The 24,626-nt window shown below is 41.1% G+C and overlaps 1 protein-coding gene, 1 long non-coding RNA gene and 1 other non-coding gene across 4 annotated transcripts in view; 2 read left to right on the top strand and 1 right to left on the bottom strand.

The window, feature by feature from the left end:
• The first annotated feature begins 124 nt into the window (after positions 1–124).
• On the top strand, positions 125–7,102 carry LOC130164596 (uncharacterized). Its single transcript, XR_008826632.1, has 2 exons — positions 125–258; positions 5,172–7,102. It is a non-coding gene; the product is annotated as an uncharacterized LOC130164596 (long non-coding RNA).
• LOC130164595 (adipose secreted signaling protein) overlaps positions 6,838–24,626 on the bottom strand; it is a 29,741-nt gene continuing 11,952 nt past the window's right edge. For both annotated transcript variants that reach the window (XM_056369415.1, XM_056369416.1), the window contains exons 3-6: positions 21,756–21,895; positions 14,037–14,175; positions 11,470–11,595; positions 6,838–9,251 (exon numbers count right to left, since the gene is read on the bottom strand). In XM_056369415.1, the coding sequence (XP_056225390.1) occupies positions 9,151–9,251; positions 11,470–11,595; positions 14,037–14,175; positions 21,756–21,895 (506 nt within the window). In that variant the 3' untranslated portion in view covers positions 6,838–9,150. The remainder of the gene's footprint in view (positions 9,252–11,469; positions 11,596–14,036; positions 14,176–21,755; positions 21,896–24,626) is intronic.
• On the top strand, positions 10,017–10,087 carry trnag-gcc (transfer RNA glycine (anticodon GCC)). Its single transcript has one exon. It is a non-coding gene; the product is annotated as a tRNA-Gly (tRNA).

Here is a 24,626-nt window from a genome sequence, read left to right as displayed (position 1 = left end):
TTACAAGAGGCAGGAGCCCGTGACGTCACTTCCTGACCACGCAGACTCGTCGCCCATTGGTCCGCCGGCGGGGCACGTTTTGACAAGAGGATGAGCGGCGCTGCAGACCGAGATCAGGCACGGAGACATGAGACGATGGTCGTGCGCGCTACTCGCTCTGGAAACAGCCAAACGCGGCGCTGCCTGGGTTTCCCCTCAGCCCTGCCGCTGTGACCGGGCGCACAGCTCTGCCACTGTGGGCGCCTCTCACCTAATCAGGTAAAACACGAATTACAGTCGAGATGGATCACAATTTAACGCCTTTAAATCTCACTAATAATGTGAATATCATTATGAAAACATGAACTTAAAAACAGAAGTTAGCAAACATAAATATACATATATGGATAGTCCATATAAACTTTTATATCACCAATATATCAAGACCAATATTGGCTTTTTATTAAAGTCTAATATGATGGAGTAAACAGATCCATGTCCAAGTGTTGAAATATGTTTCTATAAATTTACTCTTCATTAAAAAAGCTAATGAACCCCAGAGTTTACTTTTAGATTTTACAAATCAACAGCCACAGGGCAGAGGATTTCCTTTGTTGTGCCAAATGTAAAACCGGATGAGAGCAACTTGTACCTCTGGGCTCTAAAAATAAATCTGAATTGGATTTACTCTTCACCAAACTAGGTTGTCTGCCATAAAGAGGTGTGACACCTATAGAATTCATGGCTTTGATTTTCACTGTGAGTCTATGATGATGATCTAAACGGCCACATTCAAATATAAGTATCAACATAAAATATCGCCTCAGTTTAAAGATTCAATATTGGTCTTCAAAACAAACCATATTGGTGAAACCCACTGTACATCTACACATGCACAATATAATGTAACCCAACACAACAACATCACAAAGTGTAAAGCCTGAAAACCATCAAAGAGCTCCATCACCAGTCCAGACACAAGTTATCATAGATTTAACAGGTGTTCCTGCGGTTTTGTTCCCCACTCTCTTCCTATTCACAGTCGCCTCAAGTCTTAAATGGGGATGGCACCTTCTGCTCACACAGAACCTCGCTGCTAAATAAGCTGTTAACACACAAGCTGTTATGAGCACCACATGATAAAAAGAGCATAAAGTGGGGTTACTATTTGTTTTCCATCGCCGATAAAACATCTCACTCACAGTCATTTACTGTATGTATGCAGAGCCATCTTTATCACACACCAGTCCATTTTATTCGACCAGTTTGATGTTGATGGTGCAGCCTGTAGTTTGTTGTGATTGTGAGATAATTTCGGTCGCAGGAATGACTGAAACACTGGCTGGAATTTTGTCTTTACAGGTGAAACGTCTTTGAAAACACTGCAGGGGGAAAAAAAGGGCATTTTGAGCAGGATTATATAATTATAGTTTTGCTGTGTGTGTTTTTTCTTATTTTTCTTATCCGAGGCCATAATTACTGCACACAGCCATGGGTCGTTACTCCTTTCAGCTGGCCTAATCTCACAGAGGATGAATAGAAACTGTCAATCAGAGGCTGCACTCAGCAGCGAGACAAGAGGGGACTGATTGCTGCTGCTGTGCTGTGACACACACACACACACACACACACACACACACACTCACACAGATACACACTTTTTCTCCTTCCTCTTTCTCTCCAGTGTTTCCACCCTCTCTGCCTTCACTGATGCACAACTAAAACCCTCCAAAAAGCAGATTTTATACCACGTTTAACTTTTCTGAAGACTGCTCATATTTTGATTTCAGTCTTTAGGCATATTAGGACACATTTTTGAGTCACTCTGTCAAACTGTGTATAGTATTAATACTAACAACTGAACGATTTTTTTGGTTTGTTTTTTTTTTTTTGGCTGCTGCTTTTGCTGCCAAAAATGCCTCAGTGTTGTTGCTGCACCAGCTGACACCTCAGTTTTTTCTTGGTTGCCTGATGCAAAAATGTAAATAGAGTAAAATAGGTAGAAACAGTTAATAAAAAAGATAGTTTTGAGGTACTTATACTAAAGTATTCCCATGTTCTGCTACTTTATAATAATGCTCCTACGTTTCCGAGGGAAAACTTGTGCTTTTTACTTATTTTTATACATTTATTTAACGTTTATTTGTACTTGGTGCAGTTTCTTGTCTTCCTGGGATCCAGTAGTATACACAAATATACATGTACATAGCCCAAGCTGTAGTCTGTACATTAACAGTTGTTAAAGAGAAAGAAAAAAAAACATGATGTTTATGGAATAACAAAGAAAAGCAAAAAAAGTTTAAAAGTAAAAGAAAAAGAAAAAAGAGAATCACACAGTCAGTTTGAAATAAGACTGAAACTGGTATACAACCCAAAAAGACCCAAAGTGTCACATTATATGTTTCACTTGCATTGAAAATTACACATTTCTGTAAATGAAATGACTGTATTTGAACTGTTATTTACGTTTCACAGTATTTTAAGTCGTTAAAATTTGCTTCATCTCGACATTAAAATGCTGTTTACAGGAGAATGCATCAATAATCATGGAGTACAGTATAAATAATGATAATGATCACAGCTACAGATACTTCATTTAGTTAATACTACCTCTGTGTTTGTAAGCAGGACTTTTTCTTTCCATCACGTCTGAAAACTTCTTCCACCCCTGCAGATCAACAACAGGCCCGTCCACACTTGTGTAGCTTTCATGTCACTGGAGAAGTGGACTTGTACAAAACAGACCACTGAATGTTGTTCACTCATTGTTATCGACTGTTAATTTGACGGAAGTCTCCTCTGGACACATCTGTGAAACCTACACTTCTATTTTGGTTTTATTCTCTTCTGATTATTCGTGTAATCTTTGAAGTCATTTTAAAAAAATTAATTCGTTTTAAATACAATGATGCAGCTCTGTCTCCTAAAAGTTATGATATATATGCATAATTAGTAGAATAGTTCAATGAAACTTTTCCTATTTTAGACAAGTAATGCAGAACTTCCTGTTTGTAAAATAATTTCATTAATCTTGCAGGAAGTTTTCGTATCCCTGATGATGTGGATGCAGTTTCACAATCAGAGAGAAAACTGGATCCTTGATTTGCTGTTTCATGGTAATGATCAAATCTAAAGATATTAGACTTCAAAACTCCTTTTATTCTCGTGTTTGCTCTTTTATAAAACCCAATTATATGAAATCACTGCAGAGAAAGGAGCGTGAATCTGTTGCTCCATGACACTGATGCCTGAAGCCAGAGTAAAAACCCACATCTCCTCTCCGCCTGTATAAAGCCCACAGGCCAAAAGAAGGAGAAGAGAAAGAAAAAAAAAAAAGTTTGTTTGCACCACACACTGACTGCCCGCTCCCCGTCTCCCGTGTGCGCCCGGATTGCGGCCTCGTGGAGTTAAATCTGATCAATCAGATCAATCAGCAGAGATTACTGTACTCCCGGAGGTCAGAGAGAGGGCACCGGGCCACGCAGAGTTCAGGCAGCCTGCACAAGCTCCAGACAAATCTGTGCAGGAATGGCACAGAAACAGTTGGCCGCACGTAGGAGCCCGTGATGAAACTGGGATTTCATGCAAAGATATTTTATAACCTTGACTGAAATCCAGAGGCAGACGCTTTAATTTAAAAAAAAAAAGAAAAGAAAAAAGAAAAAGAAAGCTGCAGCGCTGCGTTCAGTTTACAGTAAAAACACGGCGGGCCAAGATTTCTGTTATTTTATCAGAGTTTCACCTCAAACACAAGAGTGAAAATGTCTCAGGAAACTGTTTCATGTGTCTATTTTTAATAGCGGAGCGTTACACACGTGTATTTGGAGTATTTATGATTATTTAAATCTTCAGTAGAAACGCTTCTCATCCAGTTTGAAAGCCGTAGAGCTGCTGGTGGTGATGGTGGTTAAACTGGAGCCGGACACCATGAGGTTTTTTGTTAGTGGGATACTGGAGAGAAATCAGTCCGCGTGCAGGTGCATTTACGGAGCGTTTACTGAAATAAAACCTTGGGAGGAGGAGGAGAGGAAATGTGCAGGAGGATGGACATTCAGCTTCACGTGTAAACACAGTTTATTGTCCACAATAACAAACAGACTGAGAAAACCTGATGTGATAACATCACATCTTCAGGTGGAAATTAATAATAACAACAATAATAATTATAAAGATCAGTTTGATCTCCTCACACAGAGGAGCTCATATAGTTTCACTCAAATTGTTATTGTTTTCTACAGGATGATTCTCGCAGTTTGTTCAACTGAAATAATGTTGCACAGCACAAGTGAATTACATCTGATGAGTAACTACAAGTCAAAGTGATGCTTCTAATTTCGTTCTGGTCAGTGACTCAAAAATGTCTGTATCTCTACAGAAGCAGCAGAGATGCTTTTTGTAAATATATGAATTATTATAAATAGAAAATTAATGCTGAGTGCGGCGAATAACTTCAGTTTGTTTGTTTGTTTGTTTATTTGTTTGTTTGTTTTAGTGAACCAGCTGCATCTGAATAGCCAGTAATAACAAGTCTGTTTAGTCTGTTAGGAGTTTCTATATTTACTGCCAGTGACAAAAACACACGATACCAATGAACATTTTATTTTACACTTTCAAAATACATAATCACCTTTACATGTAGCCTAACTATGTAATAAAATAAAATAGTACTATAAAGTATTAAATAAGGTATTATAAAGATTTAAGGCGAACAAGTTACACTTCAAAGTAATTCTCTATATTTTACATGTGTTTGGGGTTTTTTTTGCATGAAATTTAAAACAAATGTTTAGGATGACTATTTGTAAAACAGTTTTTATATTTGTGTTTTTTCCTTTTAACTATCTGCAGTTCCGGGTTCAATATCATGGGCGCTACATTACCAGCATATTACCAATATATAAAAGCAACACAGGCTACATACCAACACGTGAATAATTCAGATTGGTTTTATCTTGTTCTCCCGCTGTTACAAGATCATACTTAATGTATGTTGTACTCCGTATGAACCCTGGTAACACTGTAGTACTTCACAACTACAAATACCACCGTTATACTATTAATAATCATAACAGTATAACAGACACTGTTGTCTAATTCATTTTTATATATCAATCATTTAAAAAAAACAATTTAAAAAAGCTGTATAGACACTTGAACTGTTATTAAAACAAGATCGAACTTTACTTCAGCAGGAGTCACAAACGACCAGAATAAGGAGGGACGGTTCTGAACAGTTAGTGACGCACATCTGGCTCCGGTCCACAGCTGGACCCGGCTCACGGCTCTGGTGGTTGCTGGCTCGGTGCTGCGGTGTCCGGGTTTAGTTCAGGACACAAACCGGATCTTTGCTCCGAACAGCGCAGAGTTTCTTCAAACTTTCCTCCCTCCGTCACACCTGCCTGTGTTAGGTGTCCTGAGTCTTCTTCACTTTCCTAATTCAATATAAGCAATACTGATTTTTTTTTTTTTTGCTCATGTTCAGAAAAAGCCTTTAGTGGCGTCTTCATTTGCATTGTGGAAGGCTGAGGTTATTTAAGATGGGTTATATAATGGCTGGAAACGAGCCAAAGACAAATAAAGAGGCCACACAGTCCACACTTCTCTCTTCAGTCGTTTTCGTGTCATTATTTCTGCAGTAATGTCGAAAGTAAAAATTAAGTTCAATTCTTCAAATGTGGTAAATGGGGCTTTAAAGGGCAGCACGTCGTGAAACAACTGAAACGAAACTTACCGTTTAACATCAACATGCACACAGACTGTTCCGCCTGCCCTCTCCTCACAGCGGGAGAGGAAAGTCTGCTGCCATCTCTCATGTTTGTTTATTAGACCTATTATTGTGGAGGTGAAAAACTGATGTAAATCTAATCTAATCAAGTAAAATGAAAATAAATGTTGTCTAAAAGTTGTTGTTGTTGCTCTTGGTCAGTTCTCGCCTGTTATTATTAGTGATGAGGCTGTTTTTAAGACCATAGTTGCTGTCAGTCACTAGAAACCTGACTTCCTGATCTGGAAGAAGTTGGCATATTTGATTTCCTTCTGAATTCTGATGGATGCAGTTTGAAAAGGAAATTATGCGATACATCCACCCAGTCAGATTAAAGCAGGTAGCACAATAAAAATGCAGGAAATTTAAGGATTAATTTGTAAGTAAGTTAGTTTTAAGGGGGGGGGGGAGATGGATGTGATGCTTCTAATGCAAATGGGTTTCTTAAAATTATAGAGCAGCGAAGGAGTTCAGACCACTGCAACAACATAAAAAAATAGATCCTGGCCTCTGATGTTTGTGATAAAATCGTTTAGTAACTGGTGGGACTTATGATTTGTAAATCCTAAAAAGAAACAAATAAAAAGCTAGTAATGTATGTTAACTGTAATTATACTCGAGACATTTCTGTTAAATAACAACAAAGATGTTGAGTCTTAAATCTACTTGTTGAATATTAGAAACAGGTGTATTCTGACGCCTGAACCGGTCGCTTTGTAAAGTTGAACCAGTTCTGTGCAACACACCGTGTGTTTCCAATAACTGCAAATGATCAGTTTTTGCTCCTTCAACAGAAGCAGCTGCACAAAGATGACTGCAGATGATCTTGAAATAAACCGCAGCTCCAAAGTCATCTGACGCGTTGGTCTCTTTGGTTTTAAGGAACATCGTGCCTCTGAATGTTTTTGAATCCCCACTGAAATCACATGGAGAAATATTTGGTGTAACAGACGTGACATCAGGGGGAAACGTGTTATCGGGGGCATCTGTAAGCCACAGTTGGTTTGGCTGAGACCAAACACTGTTGTAGTGGTGTAGACTGCCACCAGCTGTTACTGCAATGAACTGACAGAAGCCACGAGAAGTAACAAAACTCAAACATACACACATTTTTTATTCATTTTTGACATTAAAAATACAAATCACACGCACAGGGAGCAGATACCAACAAATAAACTGTGACATTCTTCAAACAGGAACCTACTGAGCACTGTACTTTCACACTAAGAGGGAGCAAACCAGATTTTTTTTGACCTATTACGTGCAAGCAAACATCAAATAAATCTGTTTATCCTGTACTACACCAACAGCCTGTGGTCTAACATGTAGAGAAATCACACACAGAGTCGTTTCCTTTAAGGCTGAATGCATTCAATGGGGTACAAACAGAAGAAAAAACAAACAATGAAATGCGATTCAGAAGAAGGAAGAAGAGAAAGAAGCGGGAAGGTGGCAGTGCAGCCAGATCATGGCACTCGCTCTTTTAAAATGTAACAAAAAAATGTAAATGAGGCAGAGCCGACAGTTCGTTTTGAACGACTCTCTCTGATCTGCACTCGTGCTGTGATAAGAGCGACGGGACTGAGAGTCAAAGGCCTGACTGAGGCAAACTGGTGGATGTCGTGGGATTAAACACTGAAACAGGCTGGACTGTAAACGGCAACACTTCTCTCTGAACCCACACACTCTTTTGTTTTTAAAATTTCCCCTTGTTTGATCACATACGGTCTCGACACTCACTTCACTTCCGGTCCATGTGTTCGCCCGGTGATGAGTCCAGATGTGTGATGAGGACGTACGGTAGATGGAAAAACAACATCAGGCTCAAATAAAGTGAGAAACAGGACAGTTTAATGGAAGGCACTTACGTCACGTGTGTCTTTCTGAAGGCTTCATGAATTTAAACAAAAGGAACTGAATGTTAATACGCCCCAAACCTTACTGGACTGGCAGCAAGGGCTTTTTTTCTTAAAGGAAAAATCCACCCAAAACACTTTGAAGCTGCGGCTACAACCAAAGATTATTTTCATGGCTGATCTAAAGATTATCGTCTTGATTAATGGATTAAAAATTTGCTCCATCAAATGTCAGAAAGTATTGGAAAAATGTGGATCCGATTTTTCCCAGAGACCAAGGTGATGTGTTCAAATGTATGATTCTGTCCGACCAACACTGCGAACCCAAAGAGATTCAATTTGCAATGATATAAAACAGAAAAATGTAGAAAATCAGAGAATGTTTGACTTGAAAAATGTCATTAATGATTAATCAATTATCAAAATAGCTGCGGATTAATTTTCTGTTGATTGACCAATAATTTGAGATCCATTTAACGCCCTTAAAAACATGCATGCATTGCATTTCTGAGCCAATTTTGTTGTTTTGTTATGCAGTTTTTTTAAAAATTGTGTGGAAAGTGCCCCAACATAACAGCACGACGACAAAGACATTTTAGCGGTAGAAAATTTCTGAATCAGTGATTGAAAACATCAAGAGTCGACCTCAGATTTCGGTGTCACTTCTTCACAATAAAAGATTGATGCACTATTTTTCAAGCTCTATGCAGGAAAACTCCAGCATCATTTTCTGTTTTTCTCCATGACAAGAAAACACCTCCCTACATTTTTTTTGCAGGTGCAAATGATATCATCACATACACCTACTGAACTTCACACCCACTCTTTGGGATTGACTAAAAGGCAGTCTGGGGAAAAAAAAAGAGACAACAACATAAAGCCTAAGCAGAAGTAGTCAGAGCAGGTTGAGGTGAAGTACAATAGAAATGTCCATTACAACGCCTGAAATGTTTGAACCTGACAGACTTTAATTGCATGAATGCTTAAGAATGTCAAAGTTGGATTTTTCCTTTAAATGGAGAATCGTGAGCAAGCAAAGCCTTCAGATTCATGAGCATTTCATACGGCGGTCTGCAGTGCCCCCCTATGGTGAAACAGAGACATTACAGTCTCAGCACTGCCTCTCCGTTCAGCTGCACCTCCCTGAATTCTGCAGATTTGTTCCTTCCTTCAGCGTCAATCTCAAGCTGTTTTGAATTAATTACAAAACGAGGCCTTATTTACACCCTCACAACTGTTAATTCATGTTGGAGTAAGTTCGCACATTGTGCACATCAGGAAAACAGTGAACAAGAGGCAGTGTGAGAGGGGATCTGAGGCTGCACTGGTTGTGAAGAGCACTGTTGCCCTCCAGAGGTTCAGCAAGGAAAACACAGATGAACGGCAGAGAACGGCAGGTCAGGGTGAACGGAGGGAAAGTTGGAGGAGCTGCAGAAAAGACGTAGCAACGTGACAAAAATGTCCGTTCGGATGCTGTCGATGTCGGTGGTGAAAGTGTATTCGTGTGTGTGTGTGTGTGTTTTGTGTACTTGACTATTTGTGACTTGAGATTCAGTCGAATCCTTGCCAGTCACTCTGTTCGGAGTCGTACTCCAGCTCCACCCCGATGCAGCGGACTCCCTCCAGCAGCATGGGTGTGCCGTGGTGACGATCTGGATCAGAGGCAGAGAGAGAGAGAGAGAGAGAGGAGAGAGAGAGAGAGAGAGAGAGAGAGAGAGAGAGAGAAAGAAAGAGAGAGAGAGGAGTGAAGTCCCTGATGTGAGACGCCCATGAAACACTTCTTGCAGGATCAAACTCCACCTGTTCATCTCTCAGACATTTCCTATTATCTCCATTAGTGTGTTATGGCACATCTCAAGCTCAACAATGTAAACACTCCACAGGGGGTTCGTCCAGATTTTTTACAGTTCAGAAGCCAGAAATGTGAATGAAAACATGAAGCCCCCCCCCCACTTCCCTCTCCCCATCCTGAGGCTATCTCACAGCTCACATGTTGTGCTTGCGATTGATGTTATTATCGGAAAGTTCTATAAAACTATTTTGAAGATCAACTTCCTGCCTCCCTGCTTTACACACCCAACTCACAATACAACCAGTCAGAGAAAAGATTAGTACAGAAATAATTAGTGATGATTGTTTATGTTTAAATTCACAAAAAGAAAAACAGAGGAGGATTCATGTTTGTACACTACAGTTATTTGGTGTAGAGAACTGACAACTAGAGAAAAAGATGTTCCCGATTTGGTTGAGAGCTTCAGCTTGGATTTTAAGTCCAAACAAGATCAACATTTTTAACTCTTAAACACTTGTCATGAAACTTTTTCAACCATAGAGTTTAAATGTGTCTCACTGTTATGCAACGGTTTGTATCTTGCTCACTATTGATTTCCGGTAGTGCAAAACTGTTCAGTATCAATGCATTGGTGGTTCAGTGGTAGAATTCTCGCCTGCCACGCGGGAGGCCCGGGTTCGATTCCCGGCCAATGCAAGACTCCTTTTTTTCTTCTCCCGATCCAACATTACATAACTCAAGGAGGGGAGGGACGAAAATGTTCTTTACAATTTCCCAGAGTGCGGTGAGACAGTCAAACCCCAAAGACGTTTAATTTGCAGTGAAATAAACACAGAAAAACAGCAAATCCTCACATTATCCTAAAACTTCAGGGAAGTTTGAACATTTTTGTGTTTTCAAACCAGATTAAATGCTGAGCCAATACAATGTCAGTCCACTGTGCTCACTCAGTCACTGATCTAATAAAGCCAGAGCGCAGAGCAGTGCAGAGCTTAATCCATTGATCTGGTTGCTGCCCAGGCCTCAATTACACAGACATCTGGACAGATGTTGAGGGCTATGCTTTGTGAGTAAAAATAAACACTCACCAACACAATCGCCATTCATCCTTAAACACACGAATGCATGCCTACAGAAACACACACACAACTTCTACTATATTTACGCAGGCACAGATGGAAACACACATACGCCAACTTCACCTAATTCTCCATCTGCCGACACGAATGCCGACAGCGGATGCAGTCTTACTGACACAGATTTAAGAGCAGAAAATTTTAATTGATTACAGCCTCTGCTCTGAGAGCAGAACAGCAGAGCTGCAGTATAGGAGGCCGTTTTTTTATTGTCTTTACAGCTGCAGAAAAATGTTCCATTTTAACATCTTTTTAAGCAGAATTATACCAATGATTTGAGTCTCAGCTGGTTTTTTTTCCAACACAAAATAAGTTCTGGTGATTCCTCTAGAATTTAATAATGTTTTTTCATTATAAAATCTGCGTGTAAATTTAACCTCTTATTTTTTAAGGGTTGTTGGTGATTAACTAATTCACTATTTAATTAAAAGTGACACTGAGCCTAAATGCAGAGTCACCAGCAGGGGGCAGCAGTGCACCAGTGGTGATGCTGCAAGTTCAATCCTCTGCTCACCTGACTGAGATGACAGACTCCCAGATGTTGCACTGAACCTAACGCGCCTGTGATTGCTGATTCATAATCAATGAATCATTTAAGTTTAAGCTTCTGATTTGTGAAGACTTGCTGTTTTTCTTTGTCTCATGTGAGAGTCAATGAAGTTTCTTTGGGGTTTGGATTGTTGGTTCGGACATTACAAGCAATTTGAAGACACTTGGGACTTTTAATTAATCTATTAATCAATAATGAAAATTAAATGTCTATTGCATACCTACTATAAAGATACAATAGAACAGCTTTTACTTCTCTCTGCCCAGGGTCTCATCGTCTCGTACTTGGACCGAGATAAGTAGCAGAAAAGTGTGTGGTGCAATATTAGCTGTGTGCACAAGCAGCACAGAACGATGAGATCATTATCACATTAACTGTTAAAGTGGCCTCACCCATGACTCTGGCGTGAACTTTGACCTTGACACAGACGTCCTCGTTGGTCTCGCTCAGCAGCAGCACTTCCTCGCACAGAACTCCCTCCTGCTGGGCCATGTACTCGCACGTTACCTTCAGACCTCCTGGAAAACACAGAGAGAGAGAGAGAGAGAGAGAGAGAGAGAGAGAGAGAGAGAGAGAGAGAGAGAGAGAGAGAGAGAGAGAGAGAGAGAGAGAGAGAGATTGGGTTTCCTCTCTTGTATTTACTACACACAAACACATGGTGTCTCTGTCTCAGACTGATGCGTCGACGGATCCCCAGCAGGCCAGAGGAGCAAAATGTCAACACGATGATAAATACATAAACACAGCTCACTGATGAATAAACAAAAATAAATCACAAATATATTCATACATATAAACACACACACACAAACACACATACTGTACATCCATCTGCCGCTTTTGACATCAGCTGACACACACACAGACCATAGAGTAATATAAAGGGTGTGACAGCTGAAAAGTAAAGTAAAGGTCAGTAACCTGCTTTAGTTACAGGCACGACTCCCAGAAACATTCAGGATCGCCTTTGGCCCAAATTAGCAGGTTTAGTAGCGTGGCCAAATCCAGTAGAGACTCATTCAACTTTTACACTTCTATCACAGTTCTTTTTCTTTTCTTTTTTTTTTTTTTTAAAGCCTGGGCAGGTGCCAGGTGTTCAGGGTTTACCTATGGCAGCGCAGAGAGTGACAGGAATTCAAGACAAAGGAGGAAAACATATGAAAGTCAGTTTTGTTTTTATGATTCCTCAGAGATGGATTTCTGAGCGAGCTCTGTCTGAACTGTCTGCTGCTGTAATCCTCAGCCATCTGCTCCTCTGTGCAGCCTCTGAACACTGCTGCTGAGAATTACTTCCAAGTATTTCCCTCAGATCTGCCTGCAACAAAAATAAGCACATACTAAACTTTTTTTAAATTTATTTTTAAATTACACCCTGCTTTCTACGTGGCTTGGAAATATAACTCGTGATAAGGCAATATGTAACAGGAAAAAGCCTACTATTAACAAACACTTATTTAAAAGGGGATTTAAATAATGGATGACATGTAAAAGCTCTGTTTGCAGCGTGTGGGACCTGAAACAAAGAGAGGGAAAGGATCAAAATGCAACAGACAGAAATAATAATGTTTTGGCTTGGGCATACAAAGAGTGGGAGGGGTTACAGGTCACAGCAGATACATTTTTTATTACTGACAGGTAAGAAGAATAGGAGGACATACATGCCAAATATAATGCTTAGGTGTGTTCACCTTACAGGATGTACCTTCAGTTCCTATTGTGGTAACAAGAAATATATTAAATAATTCCTGTCAAAAATGTACAACTGTAAATGTGTCTTAATCTAAAACCCTTTTTTTTGCACCGCACCCTTTTTGTACTGACAACAGTGTTGAGGAAAGTCCACAGAGGGGGGAGGGGGGAGGTCTATAACTATTTCCACTGGGGATGTTACCAAATCCTCGTTTGACCCCCGCACTTTCACGGTTTGTTCGATTCATTTACTAAAACACCCCTTGACCGTGTCCGTCCTCCGTCCGACCATAAAGTCCAGATGGGAGAAGCTCTGAGTTGATCAAAATGTTAATGTGCTTAGAAGTTATTACCGTGCACTCACAGCAATTAAGCTTTAGAGCAGCGGTGAGTCATTTTTGGTGTTTTTTAGCCCCCGGGCCTCGTCGCCTTTCAGGCAACCGACACTCAGCCCTTTTAGTGTTGGTGTCGGGTGTTGTCGCTGCATGCTGCCTGAGAGGAAGACTGCAGACACCACCCAGGGCTAAAATTACTCATGATCAAAGATAATGATGTGAAAGATGAAAAGCTTCTGACTTCACTATATCATGGTGAAAATACCACTAACAGTTTCTAATGCCTTCATTACCACAACCTAAAGCCTCACTCTGAGGAAGCACCTGCCTTCATTAGCAGTTTTATCTTTCTTAACCACAACCGGCTAAACAGGGACACAGAGGCGACAAACTAGGCCCTTTGTTGATCTACCGCTCGCTACTGTGCAGACGCCAACAAAGCTGCAATATACAGCTCAATGTTCAGTGTGTGTTGGGCTGTAACAGATACTGTGATAACACCATTAACCATGATATTTGGTGTGAAAATGTGACGCACCTGATCGCAACTAAAACAAAGATTAGGCTCGAAAGTCAGGTTGTTGTATTATGAAACGCACATGAAGCTTTTACTCATCCCCGTCTCCTCCGAAGAAACTCTTGTTTTTTCTTTTTTTAAAAAAATATAATTTATCTTAGTTGCAAAAGTTTCAGGAACACAGGACACACAGATCGAGTGGCTGAGTGGGCGATATTGGACAAATTTCCTCCGCAGCCGATGACCTACTTTGGTTCAAAATCAGTCTCCTGGAGTTGGTGGCGTGACGAGTCGTGATGAGGAAAGATGCAGCACAAACCGACTGCACCAAGTTCAAGGAAAATTACAAAAAGTTACAGTTTGTAAACCTGACTGTGTTTACTGATGTTCTGTTTCCCACATTCCCCTGTGATCTTACCCTCTGGTGCCGGTGTGATATCGGTGATCCGCAGGTGTGGACTGGGTACAGGCGCTGGACACACATCCTTCCCCAGCGCCGGGACGTCGGGCAAGTTGAACATGATTTCATATCGGTGCTGCGTCTTCAGGAAGCCAACCTACAGCGAAAGGGAGGGAGAGATATTACTAAGGTTGAAAGGCAAACAGAGTCAAGATTTAGTGACTTGGCAGAAATACAATGGCTTCTTTCTCCCTCCTATAACTTTGGACTAATCCGACAGCACCATAGAGAGAGAGGGGTGGGCCGAGAAGAGAATAATGGAGAGGGGTTCATACAGAGGGGAAAAGGCTTCAGCTTGGCTTCAGACCGCATACTATAAGTCCATTACAGCTCAATAAATAAAGGATTAATTTTTATGAGTAACATGGATAAGTAATTCTCATAACCACTACACTGTTGGGCTGAGTTTCCCTTGAAGGAGTCCTCTAATTGAAATCATTAGTCATTGCTCTGGTGATTTTAATCCCCTCACCTCTGCCAGATTTGCAATTTCAGCCTGACGGGAAATAAACCTGAATTACTTTCTGGATTTCGCTCAACTCCAAAATCTTCCAGTAATACTAATCCTATGAATGGATTTTTTTTTTTTTTTAGCAATTCAAGAGCTTAATCTTACTCATGGCTACACCTTCTACATCAGTATGGAGGCCGCAGTGGAGCTTCTCCAACAGATTGAACACTCGAGCGTGAAGGCCAACACGGGCCCCCAGAGGAGGGAGGAACTTCAGAGGTCACGAAGAGATAAATCACTCTGGAATAAGAAGCTGGATTTATTTTAAGGTAGAGGTGGAAAAGTTGAGACTCTCTGATCTTTGCCATGCGTTAGCGGAGGCCGAGCCTTCATGCATATGACAACATCGTCCGTTCCCATGTCTAGAAACTAACTGAGAACTAACTAAAAACTAAATCTATCTGTAGTTTCCAGAACCTTGGAAATGTGATTGTTGGTCACTTTAACTTCACAAAAAAATACTGACTATATTTTCAAGAAAGCCACAGAGACTGTATCTACGCAGGGAGCTGGAGTTAGCTGATATATAAAAGTCTGGTGGAAAGTATTTTATTTGTCAGCATAGTGTGGCATAAAAGCTACAGGGAAGCTTAAGATGCAGCCAAGTGAGATATTAAATTATTGATGCTGTGTTCCAGCTGTGTCCCCATAAATTGTCTTGTATTGTTTTTAGTGCTGTTTGTTGAAACCAAAGACAATTTTCCCCAATGTGGAAGTTCATAACTAACCATTAACTATTAAAGTTAATACTAATGATCTGGTTCCTATTTCCTTCTGATATAATAGATAAATCTCCAGGTTACAGGACCTCGAATCATCCAATCAGATCATGTAGAAAAAGACCACAACACCGAACAGAGTATTGTTCAGTGACAATTCTGATAATCAATTAATCACATTAGTCATTTATCAGGCAAAGATACTAAACATTTGTTGGCTTCAGTTCCTCAAATGTGAGGACTTCACCTTTAGGTCTCGAAGGTTGTTTTTCACTCTTTTCAGACATTTAACAAATTGGACAATTAATTTATTAATCTAAAAAAATATATCAATCATGAAAATAAGTTAATTACGAGCTTAAAGTAAGATTACCCATCAGACTGCAGATTAACTTTCAGACTTCACAACAAAGGACAAAGAAGAAAATAAAAAAAAAACAGGAGGGAAATAAGTAAATGACGCAACCAAACAAAACTCTGTTTCATCTCACAAACAACACACAGTTCTCATTACCCACACACCGCGAAGACTGTAAGATGGACAAGTGAGAGAAACAGCGACAGAGAGGTGGAGTGTGAAGAGTGATCTGGTGGTAGCTGCCTGAAATTTAACAAAGAGAAAAATTCATGAGGGAATTGTCACAAAGAGGAGAGAGGAGAGTCTCGCAGAGGAGGCAGGATGAAAAGAGAGACAGCGAGGGAGAGAAGGAGACAGCAGGGAAGTGCAGGCAGGGGGAGATAAGCCCAAAGCCCCTCCAGCTACAGCTACAAACGATGGCTTCAGCCCCACACAACCCCTGGTTGAAGCGAGGGGCAGAGCAGAGGCTGCACACAGCATCAAGTGAGGGGGGGGACACACACACACACACACACACTGAAGGAGCACTGCAGAGAAAAACAATAATGATTCAGCGAGTGTCGTCCCACGCATGTCCACCGACTGAACTGTCACAGAAATGTGATCTAATATGAATTTCAATCTGCGGATTTGGAAAAAAAAAAAAAAAGTTCAGGTGGGGAAATGTGTCACTGATGGAGACACACACACACACACACACACACACACACACACACAAAAAGTGATAATTGATCCGAATCATTTCATTTAGTACGCAATTTAAAGTAACTCTCGTTAATGAGTGTGATGCATCTATACACTAGTGAGTGCTGGCAGTACGTGTCAGACTCAGTTCGTCCAAAACAATGGTGTAATTCTTATGTAAGTTGAAGGGGAAATACCACACATTTTATGAAGCTGCGTCACCCTGGTTCAATACGACGGTTCATTCATTAACACACTGTTTATTGACTAAACACGTCTTAGAAGAAAAGAGAAAAAACAACTATCAATCCCCAGTGGACAGTGAATAAGACGTGGACCTGGCAATGCTAGAATACAAAACTAATTTTGACTCCATAAAGTTACTCATTCATTCAGTGTGCTGACATAAAAAGTTAAGTATTGTCCCAGAGGGAACATTTTGTCTAGAGCTCAGTGCTGCAGTCTGTTGCTTTACATAAACACATGATAGAAAGTATGTGACATGACACTGGACAAGTTGCTAAGTAAGTAACAACACAAAAGGTTTAAAAGAATTTAAGTGGTAGGTGCTAAAATGCTTGCGTATGTATTACACAATGCTCTGCTGCATTGAGGTTTAGCATCAGAGTCCAGCAGCTTGATGGAGGCTGGAACAAACGGCAGCTTCCAGTGGTTTGGTTTGTTCTTTTGCACCCTGAGTTTTCTTCCTGCTGGCAGAGGTTCGTATTCAGAGAGGAGGGGATGCTGAGGGTCTGCAATGATTTTTGATGCTTGTTTCATGACTGCCTGCCTGTACGGGCTCTGTATGGGCTCATAGTCTTTCTTCCCTATTACCTTCATAGCTCTTTTTGTGCACACTGACAACCCTGCTTTTCAGCTGCACAGTTAGGCTGCGGAACCATGCTGTCATTCCATATCTAATGGTGCTCTCTAGGATTGACCGGTACAACATCAGCACGATCAGGCTGCTCACTCCAGACAGCCTCAATCGCCTTAGAAAGTAAAGTCTATGCCTCAGTCTTTATGCACAGTTTATCAATGTGTGTTTTCCAGCAAAGATATACGATGGTTTTTGATGACCACCGGCTCATGGGTCAATCACTTGCCTTGGGTCAAAGGCCGTCTCCTCTGTTTGTTTCGGTGACATTAGGAACTAGATTATTGATGTCAAATCACTTGAGGAAGGTGTCTGTCTCATGGTAGTACCCAGAAGGGTCCATGTGCTTATGGAGAAGGCTCAAAATCACAGTATCATCAGAGAATTTTATGATATCATCATTGGGATACACGTTCCTGCAATCATTTGTGTACAAGGTAAAGAATATAGGTGAGAGCCTCTTCGTATGTTCCTTCTCTTATTTTATGCCAATGTTTCCTGCAGTCATTACCATTTAAGTTACATCTAAGTTACTCACAGTGACATGATGATAGTTAGCGAGCATATAAACCTTCTTATTGTCTGTGGAATGGAGGTGAAACTTCATAAGCTCTGGCTGCGTAGAACAAAATAACATGAATTAAAAAATGTGTGGCCTCTGCAGCAACACAGCTCCAGCTGATCTCTGTGGCACCTACAGCAACTCATTTCCATGCCCTGCTTCACCATCTTAAATCAGAAACAAGGGGCGTGCACGAAGACAAACAGACAAGAATTGTGTGCTGTTTCCACATGACCCTGCCTATTTGTGATATTCAAATAACCTTCATCAAAACTGGTATTCATGCAGCTGTTGTATGCATGCCGCTTCCATCCCACACACTCCCACCACCTCATCTTTGGTCTGCCTGTGAGGACCGCCAAACCCACCCGGCCGTTTCCATAGCAACACCACCCCACTCTCCCCCCCCAGCTCCACGATAAGCCACGACGCAGGGCTGACGGTACTCTGTGCCCACTCTCAAGCACGCTTAAAGAGCTCTGAGAAACAAGCAAGCACACACTCACACAAAACGGGCTGCTCTGTAACGGCGAAGGTCACAGCCATGTTTGTAGTCCATCGACACGGGCACACACAGCTTTTAAGCAAATTGATTTGACTGTGAATTTGTTTCAACGCTCGGAAAGGCTTAGTTACAGCGAGCGTGCACAGAACTTTCCTTTGGGATTTTGGTATGATTGAGGAAAGGTCAACCTGAAAGCCCTCTGAAGGTCTTTTGATGTCATATATACAATATAAACCCAAACCAGGCAAAATGACATCTACCTTTAAATGTGCGGGGCCTTTCACTGAGAAATGAAATGTAGAAAAGAATAAGAGTTGTTTTGTGAATTTAAAAGTGGGAAGTCTGGGTTTATTCAGTGACAGTGAAAGGGGCAGAAAATGAGAGCAAATATAGCTTCAGTCATTCTGTAACACTCATAGAAACAGTTTTAGGACACACTCTACCTGCAGGGAGGACAGCCTTTCAAAAGCTGTCCAAAAAACATGAGCTATTTGAGATGCACTTCAGTTTCTGTGCCAGCCACTTGGACAGAAACGAATCCACGCCTTATCAGATATATCATGAGGTTGCTCCTCTGCCTGTGTGCCTGTCTGTTTTACTCTCAAACATTTAGATCAGTGCTTCTGAACCGCTTGCACATTAGGTGCTATTATTACACTGTGGACAATGTTCTTATTGTGATACTCTTGAGTCTCCTGATCTGACATTTGAAAACAAGACGAGGAGTCTTAAGGAGCCACAACGGCGCTTTGAGCTAAATGCTAACATCAGCACAAGCTCGCTGTGACATGTTGAACATGTTGATGTTTACCATGTTTCGGCTATATCGTTTCGTAAGGATGAGTTTATGTACGAACATTTGTGCTGATCCACTGTCACTGTCTAATTTTGACTAATTTAAACTCTCTCTGAGTACAACTGAAGTCTCTATATTTTCACAGTTGCATGACAATACTAATTTAAAGAGAGAATAAGAATGAAGAGTTGCTACGAGGACAAGGTAGAAATAAAGAGCTATAAAAAAAAAAAAAACGGCAATGTCTCAGAAATAAATTAGCTATTTTAATTTTGCAGTTAGAAAGAACATGTTTAATTAATTAGCATCATGATCATCAGCAGCTTCAATGTTAATGAAGCCTGTGCAGCTAAAACAAGTTAATGGTCACTGATACTAAAACTTAAGACACATTTTTCCAGAGGCTCCTATTATTAGAGTTTTTGAAGTTTTGGAGCGGCTTCTGTTGCCGTTACTTGGCTCCTGAGTTCAGCACCTCCAGGGTTTAAGAGCTGACAGCAGAGAAAAAGATAAGAGGTCCGATATCACTGTTATGTGCCTTTATAGCCGACAGAGGAGATTAACAGTGATGAGAAAAGACTTTAATCTTCTCCTGAATGTTTCACAGATAAAACCTATCAATGCTGGAGAGGGGACTGACACACTAGATCAAAGAGTTACCTTCTAATATTTTATCCACCACTTGAAAAACATAACACCAAGGGAAGTCAAGCCCCTAATTATGACCAGTTACAAGACAAGACTGTCACGGCCAGTGGGCAATACAGATATAACTGTGAGAAGGTAGTGGGTTTTTTTTTTCCCAAAGGGAACCGAACTCATTTAATATCTGTTTTAAAAACAATGACTTTGTTTGATTGGTGGTAATAAGTCTGACGTAATCGTTAGTATTGTAGCTTGTTTTAGTCTGGGCTTTTATTTGGATTGACCGCCTCTAGACTGATTCATTTGAAGATGAAATGATATCGGATGTAGTGCTTTTTTCTTTCTTTTGTTGTTGTTGTGCCTTTGTCCTGTTGCCTCCCAGTCTTGTCCAACCAGTTTCCATTCGTTTAAACAGTACAAAGTTTTATTGTGAATCTAATCCACAGATCCACTTGGGAGTTGTCTTTTGGAGCTACATGGTGTCCATGGTGCAGATGGAGACCGAATCATGTCTGTAGGCTGGAAGGAAACGACGACCTCGCATCCTGACCCCTCAGATCATCTGGGACGGGTTTACTCAGTGTTCCCAGAATCAAACAAGGTGAAGCAGCTTTTAGTTTCCATGCTCCTCACCTGTGGAGCTGGTTTCCTGAATACCTGAGATCTGCTGAAACTGTCAAAACATTACTATTCGCTGCGGCTTATAAATTATATACGTGACATCTCTTTAATCTTGTGTCAGCGGAGACTCTACCTCAGCTCACATCTTTCAATATTTCAATTTCAATGTCTTTTACCGCTGCTTTCTTTTAAAGTGCTGTGTAAAGTATTGATGTCCGTGGTTGGTTGATTAATTTTGAGGAAAGACTGTGGTGCGTTTGTGACCCCCCACAGCGCCACTGATGAGGGTGGTTATTTCCAGGGTAACTTCAGGTTGTGCCCGGCGCAGATAAAACCCACAGTGAGGTCTCACCCGTGGGGAAAGAGGCTGAGCCCGGTGTAATCAAGACCTGTGGTGCATTTGTGTCCGTCAGGAAAAGAGGTTCTATAGAGCTGTTTGCCTTATTGGAGGACTGTGAGAAAGTTTCTCACCTGGTTTTACATTTTACATTTCTTATTTGAATGTTTTTTATTTATTCAAATTAGTGTTTATTGCTTTTAAATGCAATTCTAATGTCATCTGAATGTTTTATTTTGAATGTATTCCCATGCCTGTATAAAGCACTTTGAATGGTACTTTATAAATAAACCTGCCTTGCCTTACTGCAGATCACTTTTGATCCAAGGGAGCATGTGATGATGCCAGATGATAACTGAGCTCGGGGAAAAAGCTCATCATTATCTCATAAAGCGTTGCCTCACGAGATTTCAGTGCAGCTCCTTGAAACTAAATGGATTCATGCCAGATCATTATGCGATTGATGCTTTTCTACAAATACAGAAAACACATTTGTGACTATAATCAGATTAAGCACTGCAGTTAAATGTTTATATTGTCCCGACCTAAGCCTCATATTAAGAACCTAAACACCTAAAATATATTGCCACTGTGCTGCCATCACTCTTGGGTTGTCGAATCTTGTTTGTCGTGTGATCACATAACAGAAAACAGAAAACAAACTGAGTATAAAATGAATTATCTCTCCCGCTGCCCACTTAGCATGTTACAGTGGAGCGACTGTAAGATGTGGCCTTGCAGTAACCGAAGATAACACTGATGGAAAACGGTTGAAGCAAGGTTTTCTCTTTTGTGGAAAACGCAAAAAACACGGTCAACAGGAGCTGAATTTCAAACAAGAACATGCAGCCAGAGCAGAAATAGGTTTTTGGGCTCAAGTGAGTGTTTGTGAGGGATAAAAAACCTTCAGTAGAGATTCACGGACAACAACAAAAACACTGCTGTGTCTATTTGTGTGTTTCCAGTTCATTCTGGAACATAAGAAAATTGGGGGAACTCAAAACAGATCTCCCTCATCATCTGTAGCTATCAAGTGTCAGGTTATTGCAAGGTTAACCACACCTTGACCATGAAGTTGCCGTCGTCCTCTGGGGTCACCATGACAACAGAGTCATGCAGCTTTTCATCGAAGTGAACGTGCGACGGGGCGCCGGCGGCGGGGGGTTCCTCTGAGAAGCGCACGCCTCCTGCCTTCGCACAACCTGAGAGAGAGGGAAGAGGGAAGAGCCGCTGAAGATATGAACATGAGCACTCACGCTGCGTCCCTTTACGGGGATTAAAAGATCCGTTAAACAGCAGCAGTCAACTAATTTTAATGACACGGTGGAAAGTACAACAGAGCACTTTACAATCACTCAAACCTGCTCTGGTAGTCTGAACACTCGAGGAGCTGCTAAGGTCGGAAAAGCTCACAAAGGCAATAATTTATGTGCACATACAATGCAGAATACCCATCATGCAGGGTGTTCAGTGCTTCCCTCATGGGAACAGAGCTAGCAGGGCTGACGGAGAGAGAGAGAGAGAGAGAGAGAGAGAGAGAGAGAGAGAGAGAGCGAGAGAGAGAGAGAGAGAGAAAGCGAGCATGAGATGGTAAAACTGAGGAAACAGTTGAGGGAGAGAAGAGGCGTCAATAATCAAAAAGGGGAAACCGATAAAGAGGAAGAGACAAAGTTTGTGAAAAAGTCAAAGGTCTGGAGTGAAAGACGGTAGAAATGTTGCAGTAATGGATGGGGTTGATGTCTGCTCCACACAGGCCACGACGTTAGCACGGTATTGTGTAAAATAAAACTATTATGTGGTATAAAGTAAAGAGAGTCTTACAGATATTAGTTCTGCCACAGACTACAGATTACAGATCACAGCCTACAGATCACAGACTACAGATTACAGCCTACAGACTACAGATTACAGATCACAGCCTACAGCCTACAGACTACAGATCAGACTACAGCCTACAGACTACAGATCACAGCCTACAGCCTACAGACTACAGATCAGACTACAGACTACAGACTACAGATCAGACTACAGACTACAGACTACAGATTACAGATTACAGTCTACAGCCTACAGATCCCAGACTACAGACTACAGATCACAGACTACAGACTACAGATTACAGATCACAGCCTACAGACTACAGACTACAGATCAGACTACAGACTCCAGATCACAGACTACAGACTACAGATCACAGACTACAGATACAGACTACAGACTACAGATCAGACTACAGACTACAGATTACAGCCTACAGACTACAGATTACAGATCACAGCCTACAGCCTACAGACTACAGATCAGACTACAGACTACAGACTCCAGATCACAGACTACAGACTACAGATCACAGACTACAGATCACAGACTACAGACTACAGACTACAGCCTACAGACTACAGATCACAGCCTACAGATCACAGACTACAGACTCCAGATCACAGACTACAGACTCCAGACTACAGATTACAGATTACAGCCTACAGCCTACAGACTACAGATCAGACTACAGACTACAGACTACAGACTACAGATTACAGACTACAGACTACAGATCAGACTACAGACTACAGACTACAGATCACAGACTACAGACTACAGACTACAGATCAGACTACAGACTACAGATTACAGCCTACAGACTACAGATTACAGATCACAGCCTACAGCCTACAGACTACAGATCAGACTACAGACTACAGACTCCAGATCACAGACTACAGACTACAGATCACAGACTACAGATCACAGACTACAGACTACAGACTACAGCCTACAGACTACAGATCACAGCCTACAGATCACAGACTACAGACTCCAGATCACAGACTACAGACTCCAGACTACAGATTACAGATTACAGCCTACAGCCTACAGACTACAGATCAGACTACAGACTACAGACTACAGACTACAGATTACAGACTACAGACTACAGATCAGACTACAGACTACAGACTACAGATCACAGACTACAGACTACAGACTACAGATCACAGACTACAGACTACAGATTACAGCCTACAGACTACAGATTACAGATCACAGCCTACAGCCTACAGACTACAGATCAGACTACAGACTACAGACTCCAGATCACAGACTACAGACTACAGACTACAGCCTACAGACTACAGCCTACAGACTACAGACTACAGATTACAGCCTACAGCCTACAGATCACAGACTACAGACTACAGATTACAGACTACAGATTACAGACTACAGCCTACAGCCTACAGATTACAGACTACAGATTACAGATTACAGACTACAGATTACAGATTACAGACTACAGATTACAGACTACAGACTACAGATCACAGACTACAGATCACAGACTACAGATCACAGACTACAGCCTACAGATTACAGTTTACAGATTACAGACTACAGACTACAGATCACAGACTACAGATCACAGACTACAGACTACAGATTACAGATTACAGCCTACAGACTACAGCCTACAGACTACAGATCACAGACTACAGACTAAAGACTTCTGGCAGCTGCAATGCTGTTTGAATCCTGGTGTAAACCAATGTCATGCAGTTTAAGGACAGTTTTGCACAAACCTTAACACTCCTAACAGTAATAGATGGCCTCTTATATCAGTCCATATCTTATACTGGAAGCAAACACAGTGTGCTTTCAAACCTTTCTTCCCAGTAATATTACATTACAAATCCCTCCATGCCAGTCTCCATAGGACCTCTGTGTGAAAATAACGTGGTTAAAGAGGTTTAGGTTTACAAGCTCAACATATTATTTCCCTTTAGGTTTGTGGTGCTCTCCTCTGACACTGAGACATGGCGATATTTATTTTTCTCCTGGCCAGGCGTTCATCCCCAGTGTGGGAGAATAGAAACTTGTTCTCCAAATAAACCCCCTCCTCCCAAAAAAAATAATAATTCTCTGAGACAACAAACA

Source organism: Seriola aureovittata, chromosome 23 (genome assembly GCF_021018895.1).
Source record: "Seriola aureovittata isolate HTS-2021-v1 ecotype China chromosome 23, ASM2101889v1, whole genome shotgun sequence".
In the NCBI taxonomy this organism is placed as follows: Eukaryota; Metazoa; Chordata; class Actinopteri; order Carangiformes; family Carangidae; genus Seriola; species Seriola aureovittata.
The sequence above is the reverse complement of the archived record's forward strand: the minus strand, read 5'-3'. Positions and strand labels throughout refer to the sequence as shown.